Source organism: Symsagittifera roscoffensis, unplaced genomic scaffold (assembly GCF_963678635.1).
Source record: "Symsagittifera roscoffensis unplaced genomic scaffold, txSymRosc1.1 SCAFFOLD_75, whole genome shotgun sequence".
Classification (NCBI taxonomy): Eukaryota; Metazoa; Xenacoelomorpha; order Acoela; family Convolutidae; genus Symsagittifera; species Symsagittifera roscoffensis.
In genome coordinates, this window is record NW_026970960.1 from 171,203 (window position 1) to 189,992 (window position 18,790).

The following is an 18,790-nucleotide window of genomic DNA, read 5'->3' on the forward strand; positions in this document are numbered from 1 at the left end:
CAGAGAACGTTCCGAGTTGCAACTATTGTGTCGCTACAATAGTTGCAAGGCCGTTGCGAACAACGGTGAAGGGTGGAAGACAGCCTTCCGGGTTACGGAGAAATCAAGTTTAACGTGCTTGATTCAGTGGATTCAAGAATCCGGAAGGGTTTCGTGACTGAAACTTTTATCCTTTTACATAAACTTTTAGCTTCCTGTCATGTCCTGAATTGAATTTAATTAACAACTGGATTCATTTTGACAAGGATGAGAAGCTAGGAGTTGAGGGAAAGGGTTGATCCATCTTCGATGGAGATGATGATTTTTATCTACTGAACAAAAATAATAGTAATATAATAAATAGTAGTAGCCCTGTTTTTAGGAGTGACCTCGTGGTCTGGGGATACTGAGACCCAGCCATGAGCTCACTATATCTGCATGTAATTAAGTTAATTTGAGTGTTTTGACCGAAGCCGAAAGCAGTAACGTTTTTTTGTCGACCCGATGTTAGAAAAGACCACCGAAAGTACTGGCTTGGTAGAGACGGTGAAAAGCATATAAAGCTCTGTTTAGACGTTAGCCAGTCGTCTTAGGACTTAGTTTTATTTTCCGTCGATATGTATCTTGCGGGCGAATGTTACATTCGCATGTAAACGAAAGCTGATCAAAAGTCGTTTGACTGATGGCCTAAAATTAGTAATTTTTTACTTAGCCCTAAACAGACCAGAAAATCAACTTAGCCCTTTCGACGAAATTTTTTACTTGTAACACTTGTATATTATATTATCTCGTGTCGAGTTGCGTGTTCTTATTGAAGAAGCGTAACCCGTATCGATTTTAAATGAAAAGGACTTAAACACTTGACATCTTCTTTTATCATTATCACTTCCATATCTAGAAAATTCCAAGGATTTTGACTGGAATACATGATGAAGGGACTCATGACTGTAACCTCGGTTACTATGATACTTTTGACCTTCTGATTACCTTTAAAAAAGAAAGAAAAAAAAACTGGCAAGGTCGAGACGGTGAAAAACGAGTAGAATTAAGGTAACTGACGCCTGCCAGTCGTTAATAGGTACTTTTTCTACGCTCCGTCGCTGTGTAGCATTTGGGCGAATGTTACAAAATATAATTGATCAATTAATTAAATTTAATTTTTCGTGTACTTCAGTTTCAGTCACGAAATGTCCAGCAATCTTTTACGATCAACTGCTAACAAATGTTCGCGGGCGGTTTGTTGTAGCCGCGGAATGGCTAAAGACATCAAGTTCGGCAGTGATGCGAGGACTCTGATGCTGCAAGGAGTGGATATTCTTGCCGATGCTGTGGCAGTTACAATGGGTCCAAAGGGCAGAAACGTCATCATTGAACAATCTTGGGGCAGTCCCAAGATTACCAAGGATGGTGTCACTGTAGCCAAGGGAATTGAGCTCAAAGACAAATTCCAGAATATAGGAGCAAAGCTGGTGCAGGACGTTGCCAACAATACAAACGAAGAGGCAGGCGATGGAACGACTACAGCAACAGTGCTGGCAAGGACAATTGCCAAGGAAGGCTTTGAGAAGATCAGTAGAGGCGCAAATCCTGTCGAAATTCGAAAAGGTGATCTTGTTGAAAAAGCTTTTACTTATCTGAGAAGTGTTGAAGTTAAGTTTGAACATGCTGCTTGTCTATCCAGGTGTGATGGTTGCGGTGGACTGCGTGGTTGGTGCCTTAAGGAGTCAGAGTAAGAATGTGACAACTCCGGAGGAGATCAGCCAGGTGGCTACCATCTCTGCCAATGGAGACTCATCCATAGGAAAACTCATCTCACAGGCTAGTAAAGACTTATTTGCAGTGTTTGGGGGAAATGAAATGAGGATGATTTTGGAGTTGGAGCAGTTTTTGACGCCAATAAATTGTAATGAATTTTTAAGCTGGTCGTTTGTTTATCTGCTGAGTTATCATGAGTCATAAAACCGCTGGGTTTTCCAACTAATTTTTCAATGTGATAAAAAACATATCTGAAATATTTCGAGGTGGGTTATCTTCTTATATATTAAATGAAAAACGGAATGCGCTATGGACACAATGTTTAACTGAACACAATGCTTAAGAATTATTAGGAGACAATATTTAAAAGGCTATCGAGCGTAACGTGTAAGAAGCATTCAGAGCAACCATCAGAAGAGTTTGAACTCTAACCATTTTCAAGGCTAGACAGTATCTGCCTGATTTTTGTCCAAAATTTCATTTAATTTATGTCTGGAACTGGGACTGTCGAAAGTTCAGTCTGGAACGAATCAATTAAAAACAGCAACCTCCATTTTGCGAGAAAGTTTTGCAAACCGATGTGGTCTATGAAATAAATGGAAGTTTTTCAACATTTCTTAGCTTGAAAAGCTTGCTTAGAAATACTTGCGAACCAATTCAGTCTATGAAATAACTCGGAAGAATTAAAGCTTCATAGCTTTAAAAGCCTGCTTAGAAAAACTGAAAGCTTTTCAAACCGATTCGATCGAAGAAATCACTTGAAATATTTCAAAGTTGTAGTAATTCAAAATTTTTGAACTAACTTGAATTATCGGACTTCTTCTGTTGTGATAAATGTTGCCTAATTGTTGTGATAAACTTTTTAAATAGATCTTTATGACAACGGCCACTGCGGATGTGTTAGTCTTAACAGTCCTTTACTATAAAAAAGTGGCAGCAACCTTCCCAATGAAGTCAACGTCAAACTAAAGGAAACCTCGGATTACTTGTCGCTTAAAAAGCCTAATTGTTGTGATAAACTTAATAACTAGTTTCATGTGATATGATACGCTCATAATGGTACGCTTGTAAGAAGAAGGCCCGGTACGGGATTTTAGAGTCAAACTCGTCAAGCCGCGATACATCACCTCTACCCGGACATTCCCGCCGGAACCTCCACCCGTGAAAAACCAGGTTGTAATCGCTTTCATTTCTTTTTTATTTGTTTTTAAAATCCATTTCTCTACAATCCATTTAACAATCTATTCTTTCTCTTGTTTTGTCTCTTTTGTACCATGTTTAGTGAATGTCCGTGCCGAAGTACAGTCCGAAGTGGCTACCCAAGTGGAGCAGGAAATTGGTAAAAGGAACCTGAAGGACTAAGAACTGCAGCCCCAAAGATGTCGGAGCTTGTACAGAGGTGCAAAATTAGCCGACCTTGCGGCTATTGTCTCGCGCTACCCCTCGCAGAAACTGAACTGTGTTACTATATTACCCGGCTTTAATGATAACTCATCTACGGTTTCAGACTTTGCTAATGATTGGAGATTTTAAATAAATTTGATAATTCATAAGTTTAACCCAAATGTGCTTATTATCCCCAAAACCATCCTCTCTGCAAATAATCACTTCATAAACAGAAAACTTGGTGCTTTAAATAACTCTCTGTTTCGCCTTATTATAACATTTTACACTCAACAATTCGAATTATTTCCCCCAATCTAAACGTTAATTTTAGTTCTAATATGTTTTGTAAAGATGGTATTCCTTTTTCTTTTTATGGCAATAAGTTTTTCAGTTTATTGCTCCCTCAGCTTACTTGTATACATTCACCATAAATTTACCCTCCTCACCGCCAAATTATGGCCGATCAAACGCACTGCCAGATTTGCAAACGCCACCTCCGAAAAGGAGGCATATGGCGTGTCATTTGGAAAGCATACATCCATGTCTCATGTAGCGAGCTACAGAGCAGCAAATTTTATTAGGATGGGTTCTCCTGCATACAATGCACTTGATAATTTGCAAAAGGGCCCAAATCCACAAACAGACCAACAAGCACAGCCCCCATCACAACTCAAAAAGAAACATCACCGGCAACACCTGAAACAAACGCACTGCCCAACGCAATCACTACAGCCCCCTTCGACCCCTGGAAACTTATCGAACAAGAACTTGAAATTAAAATAAATGACATATACAAAAATGTTGTTAACTGGAAACCGCGCTTCATAGTTCTAAGCAAGAGCAAGCCCGGTTTACAATTCATAGATTTACTGAACCAGCAGCTGTTGTCATTAGTAAAAGAAACACCAAATTCTAACATCGCAATGAAAGCAGCAATGATTCTCCCACATCTGCTGCTCCCCAAAATTAAATCAGAAACAAAGGGATCAAATTCCAAAACACTGAGCCGCCGCATAATTTAATGGAAGCAAGGCCTATTAGACGAACTTTTCACTGAAGCGAAAGCTCTCCAAATTAGACATCCAAAACAGAAGAAGTCCGAAGCGAACGAGGAAGCTAAGCAATTCGATAAACTAATGAGTACAGGAAAATATCTGCCGCCATTGGCTGCCTTTCAGACAAGAAAACAAAAGGAGTACTTCCCCTAAACGAAGTCATTGAAGAAAAAACAGTCCATAATATCCAGAAAAAAAACACCCCCAACCAAAACAGCGAACACTAACTATTTAACTGAATTAATTGAAGACACAATGCCATACCACCCCTCTATATTCGAACAAATAAACGCCAAGACAGTTCGAAAATCAACCCTGAAAATACACGGAAGCCACGGTCCCTCAGGTCTAGATGCGTGCGAATGGAGAGTTTTTTTAACTCACTTCAACCAGACATCCATTGAGTTTTGCAAAACAATTGCTAAACTATCCTATACAATAGCAAGTAAAGTTGTCCCTCATGGAATTTTAACAGCTTACAACGCGTGTCGCCTGATACCTCTGGACAAAAATCCAGGGGTACGACCCGTTGGTATAGGCGAGGTTCTGAGAAGAATAATTGGCAAAACAATCACCCAATGTATAAAATCAGACCTTAAAAATCTTGGAAAATATTTCCAACTCTGCTTAGGCCAGAAGTGTGGAATCGAATATGCTATCCACAGCTTGAGGAAGGAGTTTAAGAAACCGGAAACGGAAGGCATACTACTTATTGATGCAGAAAACGCCTTCAACTCGCTCAATGGAGAACTTGCTCTAAAAATGTGGAAATCCTTTGTCCGGCACTACATCATGCGCTGGCCAACTCGTATAAACATCCCTCAAATTTTTATGTCAATAACACGGTTTCGACATCTACCGAAGGCACAACGCAAGGTGATCCCCTCGCAATGGCTATGTACGGAATTGGAATAATCCCACTGATTGAGCTCCTGCAAAAACCAAATGTCACCCAAAAATGTTATGCAGATGACGGAAGCGCTGCAGGTGATCTTAAGAGTCTCCGCGCATTACTAGACAACCTAGATGTGCACGGAAAGGCTTTCGGATACAATATGAAGCCTTCCAAGTGTCAACTCATAGTAAAGGAAAACTGTCGTGAAAGCGCCATAAAGGTATTCGAAGGCACAAATATTAAAATGGTAGACGGTTTTAGAGTCCATTGATCGGTTATAGGAACACCATCAGCATGCGATAAGTATATCGAAAGCGAAATTGAAAAGACAGCTACCCTAACTGAAAAGCTTTCCAAAATAGCGAAAACATCACCACAAAATGCGTACTCCTGCTACACAAAGGGCGTTCAAAATAAATTAAGCTTCCTCACCAGAACAACTCCGGAAGCTTTTAAGAAAATGGATGAAACTGAGAAAAACGTAAGACAGCAGCTACTTCCTAGTATTACTGGTAAAAACCATATAACCGATGAAGATCGCAACCTTTTTGCACTACCACTAAGAATGGGAGGACTAGACCTCCTGAGTAACACGGACTTTTCCAAAAACTATGAGTGGTCACGAGTCATTTGTGATCCGTTAGAAAACACTGATACAGAAATAGCTGAAACGGAACAAACTCTGATAAATAGAAACATCAAAACTGAGAAACAGAACATCACAATCTCAAAAAAGGCTAAAATTACGGAAAATTGCTCAGACAATAAACTGACAAAAATTCTAGCGTCACAGAAAAGAGCATCGAATTGGCCGAGCGTGCTCCCCCTAAAAAATACAATTTCTCCCTCAACAAATCAAAGTTTGAAGATGCATTACATCTGAGATATGGATGGGAACCACCAAACACCCCACATACATGCTCGTGTGGGCAACCGTTCACACTGACCCACTCCGTACACTTTCCCAAATATGGATACACTCACCTAAGCCATAATGAAATTCGCGATACCTTTGCGACACTCCTGGACGAAGTATGCCATGCTGTTGAAATAGAGCCGAAACATCGTTGGAAGGCGAAAGCTTTCACAAAACAACCACTACTGAAGATGACGCTCGACTTGACATCAAGGCAAATGGACTCTGGGGAGGCCGATTCAGTCGAACCTTTTTCGATGTAAAAATTTTCAACCTCCATGCGAAATCCTGTCCTAAAACTATATCTGACGCCTACAAATATCATGAGTGTCAGAACATTAAAATACCAACAAAGAATTCTGGATGTGGAACAGCAGCATCTTTATTCCACTAATTTTTGCGTGTACCGGAGGAGCAGCGCCGGGATCTACAAAAACCTTCCAGAAACTAGCAGAGAAAATAAGCGAAAAACGGAACGAATCATACTCGGACACAATTAACTATATAAGAACAAAAATAAGTTTTGCACTTCTGAGGAATGCAATCCTCTGCTTTAGGGTGTGCAAAAAACCTAAAAATGCATCCAACATAGACAATTCTATCTGTGCTGTAATCGAGGAGGGTAGATTTTAATTGACAATTCTTTTGATGCATTAAAGTAGACTCGATTTTATTCATAAAATTTTGTCGATTTATTTATATAGCGTTGGTATGGCCCTAGCCAACCTGTGCACGTACCGTCGCATGACGGAAGGGCCCATTTAAATTTCCCTTTTTTTAAAACTAACTTGAATTATTGGAAGTTCGATAGCTTAAACAGCTTGCTTAGAAAAATTTAAATTTTCCGCGAACCTTTTCAGTCTATGAAATAACTGGAAATAATTCAAAGTGTCATACATAGCTCAATAGGTTGCTCCGAAAAGCTTATACTTTTCGCGAAACCAAATCAGTCTATGCAATAACTTGGCTTAAATAGCTTGCATAGAAAAACTTGAATCTTTTGCGAACCAGTTGGCTCTGTGAAGTAACTTGAAATATTTCATTTCATAGCTTGAATAGCTTACTCGAGTTTTTTGCCAATTGATTCGCTCTATGAAACCACTTTTGAAATATTTCAAAGTTTCTTTGCTGGTAACTCTTGATCAGAACACCAACTATTTTTTTGCGAGCCAATTGATTATTGGGAGGCGGGCTTGCTAGTTTCTTAAGCAATACAGAATATATTATTCAAATCGAACTTTAGCGGATAAAGCTTTCTAAGGATTCAGTTGAATGTGAGTACCCATGCTATTAGCCAGGGTTTGACCAGCGTCCATCATTTTTTGCACAGGATCAATAATCTCGAACACGTTCAAAGCAGTTACATCCAAATAACGGAGTCCCCGCCTTTTTCAAACTTTGATTTCAGTAACAGGCATTGTTTCCATGATCCAATAAGCCTGCCGATGTTAAAGTGTAATACATGTCTGGTTGATCTCTAGTTATTGCAAAGCTAACCACTTATCAATTTAATGTGAGGTTGTCTGAAAATAGTGCAAACTTTAGTGATTTTGATGACATGTGTAGGCGATGGAGAAGGTGGGTAAGACTGGTGTGATCACAGTGAAGGATGGCAAGACTCTCTCGGATGAGTTGGAGGTCATCGAGGGTCTCAAGTTCGACAGGGGGTACATCTCGCCCTACTTCATCAACACCCCAAAGGGTAACTTGTTCTAACCACTTACTTTTTCACTGGGCTAGGTGACGAAGGACGAGTGGTGTTGCTTCAGTTGTCGCCATACTAGTGCTAATGTTGCAAAATACCCTTGCGATTAAAACGGTGTAAATTAAATCGACGACTTTGAAGAAAAAAATCACCATCAAAAAATTATCTAGAAATTTTTTTATTTTACATAGAATTCTAACCATCATATGTATAATAAAAGAATTTGTAGATAATTTTTTGTTGATGGTTTTTTTCTTCAAAGTCGTCGATTTAATTTACACCGTTTTTATTTCCGAATTGAGTGTACCACTTTGCTCTTACACTAAGTGTATAGCACTCGGGCGGTTCATGTAATTATGTACAAAAGGTTTTGTTAGACGAAAGTTTTCGGTTGACTTTCAGCTTATTCGGTGTCGAATTTTGTCTAATATTTGGTTTCCTAATTCTCCGTTGTTATTTTTGAGATCGAGAATACTCTGAACATAATTATCCAAATGCTCAAATTCAAACACACAAGGGCCCTCTTCTAAATATACATCAATAATTTTAAACATAAAAAACTTCTTAGTTTTGGTTTGATGGTAACATCGGTCCATATCATCTTTGCTTTTTCGTGAGCGTCATTCCGTTTTTTTAATTTTATTCTTGTTGGATTGCAAATGGCGCGAAGCTGAGCTTCGCTTCAATGAAATTATTAATTTCACAGTGCGATCATACTCCTATAAATCAAACAATAACAACAACGTCAATTGAAATTAATTTCTGTTCATATCAGTAGGAAATATGCAAGTTTTCAACAAAAATCAAACGATAGCTATTTCCGATCTCTATGTTCATATTTCAACTATTGCTGTGATTGGCTAGTTGTATTTACTGTGATTGTCGATTACTTCAGTGGCTGTGTGTGTAATATTGAAACGTGGGCGATGATACGTTGTCGATGTGCTTGTGCATCTTTAGTTTATGATTGTGGCCGTGTATTTGAGCGTGTATTGTTGTTTAGGCGCGAAGTGTGAGTTCCAGGACGGTCTGATTCTGTTCAGTGAGAAGAAGATCTCCTCGGTGCAGTCTCTCATCCCTGCTCTTGAGATGGCGAACCAGATGAGGAAGGGACTGTTGATTGTGAGTGAGGATGTGGACAGTGAGGCCCTCACCACTCTAGTCCTCAACAGACTCAAACTGGGACTACAGGCTAGTACACAACAGTCACACTACTACACATGAAAACGCCTCACTGCTTCTTTTTTAGTTTTCAAATTTAAACGCGCAAAAAATAGATTAAGTTTCAGAATTTGACATATATTTCCACTTCGATTCATGCGAAGCACAACCCTAAAGTTACGAAATAAAGTTACGAAATAAGTTCCTATTGCCTTTGGCTCAGAAGCAGGATTAGGACGTGGAACTTAGAAGTAGCTTCAGACTCCCGCAACAATACCAGCAATCTTGCCGTCGAAATTAAATCCCCGTATCAAGTCTCAAGACAGCCAAAATAAGCGAATGACGTTAAAAACAAGGCTAGATGACTCTTTTGATAGATACTTTTTCTGTGCAGTTGTTTCTCACGTATCCCATCAGCATAATTCGAAGTGACATTTCTCTAGATTATCAATTCAGAACTTGGCACTAAAGGAGGCAACTTATAAAGGTGTCAAGCATGCCTTGCTCTTGAAGTTTAAGAGTCTTAAAGCTACATTGTTTTTTTCTCCAACAATCGAAAGCTGGAGAATATTCAAAAAATAGTCAGCTTCTAAAAATTTTTTGTTCCGACCATGCAAATAGGGAGGAATGTTGAATTCGAGTGTTTTCACGTAAAATCAGGCAACCCAGTGTCGAGAAAAACCGGTTTGAAATTTTTGAGTTTTAGTCTAATATCGGTCGAGTAGAACGCTCGAGTAATGTCGTTATCTGAAAATTTTAAGCTAAGAAAACTTGGCTTTCAAAATTATGACGTTTTGAAAGTATAGTAAAAAATAGTTTTGGAAAAAAATGCTTCTGATTCTTTTCTTCATTTTTTGGTCTAGTAATGTCAATTATGCCTTATCCACCAATTTTCTACTCATTTGTATAGTTTTTTAATCATGTCGCGTACAAACAACGACTTTCAATTGAAACAGGGATAGCCTGTAAATTATTAGTTCAAATTAAAGGCGTTTCTTGTGCGTGGTGTGATGAGAAAACTATAAACTCGCGTAGAAGTTCAGAAAATTGAGCAAAAAAAGAAAAAAAAACAAGACTGCTCGTATCAGGGCGAAGCCCTGAATGTTCCGACTACCTTTTAATGTTTATGGAACAGTAATAACATATAAAAAATTAAATGAAATATAACAAAATAAAATTTTTATTTTCTAAAACTTGAATTTTTTAATGAAAATCATCACCCCACACGCCATATAAAGTATAAAAGGATAGATTTCGCTCCTTTTAACAAATCAGTTATGGCAAATAAGCTTCTTTCAACCAATTTGGAACGATTTCTAAGACGGAATAACTCTCCGCTTACGCGTTAATAGCGCGAAATATATCGCGCGTTAATTGTCCCAAATTGGCCAAAATGGCTATCTTTAAACCCCCGTAACTTTAGGAAAAATGATCACAGGTGAAATATCTTTTCAAATTTAAGCTCAGGACAACAATACCTTTCGAATGATATTTAAAAATTCCGTCAAAAATGGCTAGTTAAAAAGTCGAAATTTGTCTGAAGAAAAAAACCCCACCCCGAGCACAAATATTCCGTTACTTTCGTATCGAAAGTCGGAACACAAATGAAAAAAAATATATTATTTTCTTTTTTCGAACAATATTTTTATAAATTATTTGGAAAACTTTTCTTGCCTGGGAAAAGCAAGATGAAACTTCTAAAACTAATTTTCGTGTAGAAAAGTTTTGTTATTCTAAGCTAAGTGACCAATTTAATGATTTATCATTACTTGATTAGTTCGCTTTATTCGCTCCAAATTACATATATTTCTTGCGTTCATTACTCTTTTCCAGCTGTCAGTTGGCTATGTTTTAATGTGACAATGTGAACAAATGATGTATTGCTCAATTTAGCCGATGGAAGAAAGAGAAAAGCCGACCTGAGGATCGATTCGAGTCGAGGAAAGATTCCTAGTTTTGAAGGCTTATTAGGAGTAATTAACGTAGTGAAGACTCTTTTATAGGTCTTGCTGATTTGTTTGTGGTTTTTTAATGAAAAGTCTCTAATAAGTACAGATGTGCATTCATACATATATGCATTTATGAATCCACTTAGGTTTATATGCACTTTTTGAGTTCAATCGAAATTCATCTGCTGAAAAATACGTAAATAGCACTCTCTAAATACGAACGTGGAAATGGCGCAAAAAAAACGAACAATTTTTTAGTCAGGAAAACATTTATTTTTAAATTTTCAGCAGAATAAAAACTTTTACCAATTGACCTAGTTTTTTCAAATTGGTTAAATTTTATCGGAAAAAAACGCCAATCATAAATTGTTCCAGAATTTCAAAGAGCTTAAAGGGCAACTATTTTTTTTGAAGTTCGCAAGTTGAGATTTTTTCAAGAAAGTCAGTGTTTTTTTTGTTTACTTGCGTTCATTACTCTTTTCCAATCTTCGATTGGCTATGTTTTTGTTAGCTTTTAAACCTGCAGTTGGCCATAGTTTTTGCGTGTGTTAGCGAAGTAGAGCTTGAGGTGTGTATAAATGCATGTTTGTGACTGTGTGTAGGTGTGTGCCGTGAAGGCGCCTGGCTTTGGGGACAACCGGAAGAACAGTCTGAAGGACATGGCGATAGCGACAGGGGGGGTGGTGTTCGGGGATGAAGCACTGGAGCTGAAGATGGAGGACATCAAACAGCAGGTGAACACAAACAGAAACACACACCTATTTTCATATCTTGGCAGTTGCACAGCCTCTGAAATAATCACATGCATTCATTGCACATTTTAATAAAATGAGAGTTCATCGTTGAATTCACACAGTTTGGAAGGAAGGATTGGCGTTTGTTTAGTTTGTTGACTTTTGAGACTGATATGATATTGGTCAGCGGGAGGGCCTAAAGAACAGTTCAATTGGTGCTCAGATATGCCTAATGGACTTGATGTGTTGTGTATTGTGTGCGGTATGTATCTTGAATGTGTGTGCATTTGTGCTGCAGGACTTTGGAGTGGCGGGCGAGGTAGTGGTGACTAAGGACGATACTCTCATTCTGAAGGGGAAGGGGGAGGAGGCGGCTATTAGGGAGAGGGTGGAGGAGATCAGAGACCAGCTGGACAACACCACCTCCGACTACGAGAAGGAGAAGCTGAACGAGAGATTGGCCAAACTGTCCGACGGAGTGGCATTGCTCAAGGTAACAAACAACTCCCAATTCACATGTAGACAGTGGCAAACAATTATTAGGCAACATCTCCCAATCTAAAGATCATCTGACCTTGATGTGACAAATTATTTCGAATCAGTTCTTCCAGTTTCGCAGTTCCTTTGCCGCTGTGTTATCTTGTTTTTGCTGTGGAGTTTTCCGTGGCAGACCTGTGTCAAATGAACAGTCTCTTAACGTTACTCGGAAAAGCGCAATTGTTTTGCTCAGCCTCTTATACTATTCCAAATGTATTTGCTTTTGTGACCGAAGTACGAACCTTCTTTTTTTTCTAACCTAACTCGCAAATAAAAGTTTTCACTTATTTAGTGGCACTTTTGCTATAATGACATCTGTATCATCTGTTCTCTGCTTTTTTGCGGCTAGTGTTTGTGATCATTCTTGCGATAAGCAAGGGTATTGTAATCGGGTATTTAACTGTTTGTTTTTCACCGTAAACAATTTCTAGTTTTTCATGACATTAACTTCCCTTTAGTCTTAAAAATGTTCGATTTTTTTTTGTTTTTTTTTTCGGCTTGATAGATTTCGCCCTGATTACATCGGCTTAGCCGACACATTTTGCTTCGTTTACTGAGCTGTTTATGTGTTTTGAGGGTCATGGGGACTTCATAACTTTTTAGTAGTCTTAAATTTTTTTGGCTTTGTTTTTATTTTTTGTTGGGCTCAATAAGTGTCGGCCAATGTTATATTGGCACAGTGTCCGCATACTGTTTCATTTGACGCGTGAATAAAGTTTGTGTGTGTTTGTATGAGTGTTTTTTTGTTTGTTTGAGGGTGGCTGGGACTTGATAATTAAAAAAAAATTTCGGCCTAAAGGGTTTCTGCTAAGGTATTTCCGGCTTTGTTACCGTGTAATAACTTTTCTTCGATGTTAGTTTCGCATTCTATTGTATTGGCTCGTTCTTGTCTCAAAACTAGCTCAATCGGTAGGTCTAAATTGAAATGTTCTGATTTTTTTCGACTTAGCGGCTTTCGTGTTTTGTATCGCAAATGGTGCGAAGCACAGCTTCACCTCTGTGTCAAATTTCTTAGCGATCTCGTCAAACTTACCCTGGAGGTAAAGAATGTTTCTGAAACGTTTAAAATCCTGGGTTCGAATCTGACCAGGACCTGTGTTTTTATTTAAACGGGCAATATTCAGTTTTAAATAAGATTGTCGGTCCATTATTTGTCTGCTTATTTGTTGTCGGCTTAGTTGTCACATCTTAGAATAGTTTCTTTGCTGCGCGCAGTTTCCTTAAATGTTGATTGTAGTGCTCGATTTACTCCTATTATTTGTAGTTTCACTTACTTTGACCTCGTATTTCCTTGGTTTTTTTTGTTACTTAAAAACTTTCTGCGGCCCAAATTATTCCGGCCTAATTTTAGCGGCTGAATGACCCAATTTTGGGTTGTTTCATTAGAAATACAATTTTAATAATCCCCTCCAGACTTTATTACTCTCTCTGCAAGCTGTATGTCAGCCAATCGGCTTAATGAAATGCTTTTTTTTCGTTATGGAAATTTTTTTTCACTTTTTCCAAAGTTTTTAGTCCTTATCAGAAACTTCTACTGATTCTCAAAAAGTAGTATCAATTGAAAGACCGCCCACTCCCCTGTGTTCCTGCATATTCCCCTAGAATCTCTTTTTTTCTTGGCCTCTCTGCCTACCTACAGCCTTCGGAAAATTCTGTAGGGGAATATTTGTTGCATGTTTGATTTTTTTGTTTTCTCGAAAACTACTAGAACCTATTCAAAAAAGTACCCTGCTTAAGCGGCTACGCTCGAATTTTATGGTCCTTTGAATGGTCAAGTTTTTGTTCTTTTGACCGTTTTTTGAATATTTTTGACTTTGCTCAAAAACTAACGTCCCAAATGTACAATTGTGGGCCCCATGGAGATAACAGTCAGTGGGAAGTTCGCCGGCATTGGCGGCCATTCATAATTTCTTTAAAAAATTTAATCGCTCTCGGAAAAGTTAGTTTTGATTTTTTGACCGTTTTTTCTCAAACTAACCGGCCCTATCTGAGACTTCAATCCGAAGATCGGGTTGTAGGAAGCTCATTTGCTCATTCAACTATGACCGCATTTTTTGACACCTTATGTTATGACCTTCGTGAAACCTAAGTTTTGATTTTTGATCGTTTTGTTTAAAATTTTGACTTCACTCGTGCCCTACCATCCCAAATCTGAGATTTTGGAGTCAATCAATTGAAAAAACCGGTTGCGAGATTTGTTCCTGCAGGGGCGGTGACTTCTTTTTTTTGTAAGCTAAATTGTGTGTCATTGGAAAACAGCAAAGCTTTTGGGAAAAGTCCAATTTTTAAAATAGACCATTTCATCCCGCATCAGAATAACAAATTTTTACAAAAACGAACTATTACTTCCAGCTTTAGCTGGGGCCACTACTTTTTTAAGAGTAATGAAAGTAGTGAAGACTATTATATAGGTCTTGCTGATTTTTTTTGTTTCATTTGAAAAAATTTTAAAATATTGATGCATTTAGGTATAATGCTTTTTTGAGTTCAATTGAAATTCATTTGCTGGAATGACGTAAATAGCATTCAGCAAGTACGAGCATGGAAATGGTGCAAAAAAAAACGAAATGGTGCAAAAAAAGTTAACGTTTTCTAGTTTCTAAAGTGGAATTTAATTTATAGATTTCCAGCAGAATAAAAACTTTACCTATTGATCTAGTTTTCTCTAGTTGGGTTAAAGTTATCAAAAAAGTGCCAATCATAAATTGTTCTACAAGTTCAAATTTCGTATTTTTCCTCAAAATTTGAAAATTTAGATTTTTCCAACAATGTCAGTGTTTTTTTTGTTTACTTGCGCTCATTATTTTTCCAAACTTCGATTGGCTATGTTATCGAGACTATGTTTTGGTTCACCTATTTTCTTTTCAACATTTTAATTTTTTTCGTCGGATCTTTTTATGCTCCTTGTATCGTAAGTAGTGCGAAACTACGCTTCGCCTCTGCGTTCATTTTTCTGGTCAAATTGTTTCAATTATGCCTTTTCCACCATTTTTCTTTTCTTGTATAGTTTTCTCATCATATCGCATACAAACGACGACTTCAAATTGAAACAAGGATAACCGGTAAAATACAAAATCAATTTAATCAGTTTTTACTCTAGCGAGCTTGCGAGCGTAAAATTTATTAGTACGAGCCTTCTTTTTTCTAACCTAACACGGAAATAAAAGTGTTCATTAATAATGTTCGCCTATTTCTTGGCACTTCTGCTATCATCACTATCTGTATCGGTGAAAATTTCATAGCATCTGTTCTCTGCCTCTGCTTTACATATGGCTAGTGTTTATGATTTATTAAGTCTCCGTTGCTGAGTGGTTAGTGCATTAGTACGGACTTTCTTTTTTTCCAACCTAAGTCGCAATTATTGGTGCCACTTTTGGGGCACATTTACAGCTTTTTCATAGCTTTTACATTCAAGTAGTAGTAATAAGTTAACACAGTTGGTTCATTTTGATTCATCAAATGAACCGAAAGAAGTGATTTGTTTCAAACAACAACAATAATGAAAACTCGATTTCAGAAATTTTCCAACTCAATATCTCGCAATTTTTTGAAATGCATTATTTAATCAAATTTATGGCTTTCTGATTTGCAATTTTTTACAAGCAAAGTTAGTGTGGATGCCTTCAGTTTGTTAGATTTCAAATTATTATTTGCAAAGTTGAGTCTATTTGTTTTTGGTGCCACTATTGGTGCATTGCATTGGCAATTGTTTAGCATATGTAGCTGCTTTATTCGTGACTAGTGTTTGTCGGTTGTTAAGCTTGCGTGGCTGAGTGGATAGTGCGTGAGACTCAAATTATCTTGATTGCAGTAGGTCGCAGTTCGGAATCCTACACGTACGCGAGATTTTGATAACTTGGGGCTTATTTCTACTTTTTCTTGTTTTTTTGGTAGAGCTAGCTTTTTGGCCGTGTTCTTACAACTGTTTGCTCAGCGCAGCTTCGCCTCTGTGTTGACAAATGCAATTGTTGTTTTTTTCTGTAAGTTGCAATTAAGTAATCTGAAACTGCTCATTTTGATGTTACTCAATGCAGTTATAGAAAACCGTTTTGAACAAGAATATAACTAGAGTACATGCAGCGTGTGTTTGACAGATTAAGTTGCTCAAAGTGGCCGATACTCTATCGTTTAATTGGATACACTCTTAAACATGTGTGCTGTTAGCGTGTATGTGTGTGTGTATGTATGTATGTATGTGTGTGTGTGTGTGTATGTGTGTCTGTAACGTGTATGTGTGTGTGTAGGTGGGAGGGTCTTCGGAGGTGGAGGTGAATGAGAAGAAGGACAGAGTGACGGATGCTCTGAATGCCACTCGTGCAGCCATAGAAGAGGGCATAGTGCCGGGGGGAGGAACAGCCCTCCTCAGGTCCATACCCGCCCTCGATACCCTCATCCCCCTCAATGAGGACCAGAGGATGGGGTTCGACATTGTGAGACAGGCGCTGAAGAAGCCGTGCGAGACCATCGCCAGAAACGCCGGAGGTACTCAACCATTAATGTTCAATACACTCTCTCTCTATCTCTACGCTATCTGAAATTGTGTTGCGTTGTTCTCAGAGTTTTTATAAGTCGATGATAATAGTTCAGACTCTTAGACAGTTTACGATCATTTTTTTTCGTTTTTTTGGCTTAAATTTACTGTTTTGCGGTTTGACTTTTGATTTCTTTTAATAATCATTATTATTAAAAGGGATTCAAACTCAACTATCAAACAGCAAAATTTTGATCGACTTCTAATTTTGAAAATGGAAATTAATTATCGGATTTTTCAGCGGAATACAATTTTACGTATTGATCCAGTTTTTTCAAATTGTGCCAATTTTGTCAAAAAAGTGCCCATCGTAAAGAATTTTAAGAGCATCCATTCTTTCTTCGAAATTCGAAAATGAGTCAGTGTTGTTTTTCTGTTCAGTTGCGTTCATTTACTTTTTTCTAACTGTCTGTTGGCTCTTTTCTAGATTTTTGACGATGTGTTGGGATGAAAATCTAAAGTAGTTTGAAGTAGTAGTGATGTTGATGCAGTTTGAACTACAGTTGGAGTGATGTGGTTGTGTGTTTGTTTAGTGGAAGGCAGTCTGGTGGTTGAGAAAGTATTGAGTCATCAAGGGGAGGGGAAGATGAGTAGTTGGGGCTATGACGCCCTCACGGGCGAGTACAAGGACCTCACTCTGGCGGGCATCATAGACCCGACTAAGGTGGTGAGGACGGCACTGGTGGACGCAGCCGGAGTGGCATCCCTCCTCACCACAGCCGAGACAGTCATCACAGAGTCGCCCAAAGACAGCGAGAAAGAGGGGGCAGCTGGGGCAATGGGGGGGATGGGGGGCATGGGTGGCATGATGTAGAACATACAACATCCTCTACAACCATCCGAGCTCCCTCTTCCTTTTTCTCCCTTTTCTCTCTTTCGCTCTTGACAACTAGACTGCCTCATTCTACTCTTGACCTCAAACTGGATTCTCTTCAAACTGAAAACAAAACAAAAACTAAGCCAAAATGTACGCCATGTAAAACATAACATGACATCTATGAACAAGATTTTTGCGAATTGAGTTCTGCAAAAAAAACAGAAAGAATGATGAACTGACTGATCTCTATGGATATGAATTCTTCTTATGTCTACGTGGTAAATGCAGTTACATTGAATGCATAACATTATATTAAGTGCAATTGAATTGGTTGGACTCATACGATAATACACTGGACAATATATGTGAAAGAAGTTGTAAATGGATTGATTTTCTGTATTTGGACTTTGTTATTGATGATGACGCTGAAAAAATAAAGAGAAGATATGTTATCTCTGACAAGCATGGCTCTGCTCTCACTCAAACATACATACTGCTGTCTCATTGTCTGTTTTGTGTGCGTGAGTCTCTTCGCTTCTCTCTCTCTCTCTCTCTCAGTGAGTTACTGCATGAAGATGAAATGTAATTCTACTTCTTCCTGACGTGTAGATTGAAGACGAGGAGGATAATTTATTTTTTCCACTTTCTTTTTCTTCTTCTACTTTACATGCTCACAACCAAGGTGTGTGTCAAAGTATGATGTCTTTTTTTCCAATGTAATAGCCGTTTTTTGCAAAGTTCAAACGCTTATTTTTTGGGGAAAAAGCTCAAAATTTAATATCACGACTACCAGCGGATTTAGAGTTGTGGGTGGGGTCGTTGCCCCCCCCCCCTCATGGATTTAAATTATTCTAAAGGAAAATACTGGAATGAGGAAATTCCAAAGAAATAGTCTAAAATATACTGATTTAGAGAGGGGAGCTGTTTTTTGATTTTTTGCTGTTTGACTTGATTTCTTTTCAAGTTCATTTGAAATTCATACGGTGAAAGGAAAGCAAATTCCGCTATCCAATAAAAAATATGTGAATGAATTCTAGGTTCGAAAGTACATCCTATTTATAAGATCAACCAGCGGAATGAACCAAATTACCGAAAGATCCAGTCTCTCTTATCGACTTTGGTCTAGGCCTTGGAGCGGTAAATTTTTTCTTAACCGAAAATAATTAAGAAAAAATTGCTCACATGATACAGAAGCGCCCCGTTGCCTCCAGGCAGGGTGAAGGACTTCCGACATATCTGACACTCAGCCGATTTGTCGTTGACTTCGAAATATTTCCACACGCAACTCTACATTTTCATCTGAAAAAGGTAATATATAACTTAGTAGTATGATAGGAAATCCAATAAAATGTCTCTAATTTGGTGTGCAT

The 18,790-nt window shown here is 38.2% G+C and overlaps 1 protein-coding gene across 1 annotated transcript; it reads left to right on the forward strand.

Annotated features, from left to right (window-relative positions):
* The first annotated feature begins 1,157 nt into the window (after positions 1–1,157).
* Positions 1,158–18,067, forward strand: LOC134856079 (60 kDa heat shock protein, mitochondrial-like). The gene is made up of 8 exons (XM_063872448.1): positions 1,158–1,584; positions 1,661–1,797; positions 7,553–7,688; positions 8,695–8,882; positions 11,404–11,535; positions 11,834–12,028; positions 16,317–16,554; positions 17,137–18,067. The coding sequence occupies exons 1-8, from the start codon at positions 1,167–1,169 to the stop codon at positions 17,415–17,417; spliced, it is 1,725 nt and encodes a 574-aa protein (XP_063728518.1). The 5' UTR covers positions 1,158–1,166; the 3' UTR covers positions 17,418–18,067.
* Positions 18,068–18,790: the final 723 nt, after the last annotated feature.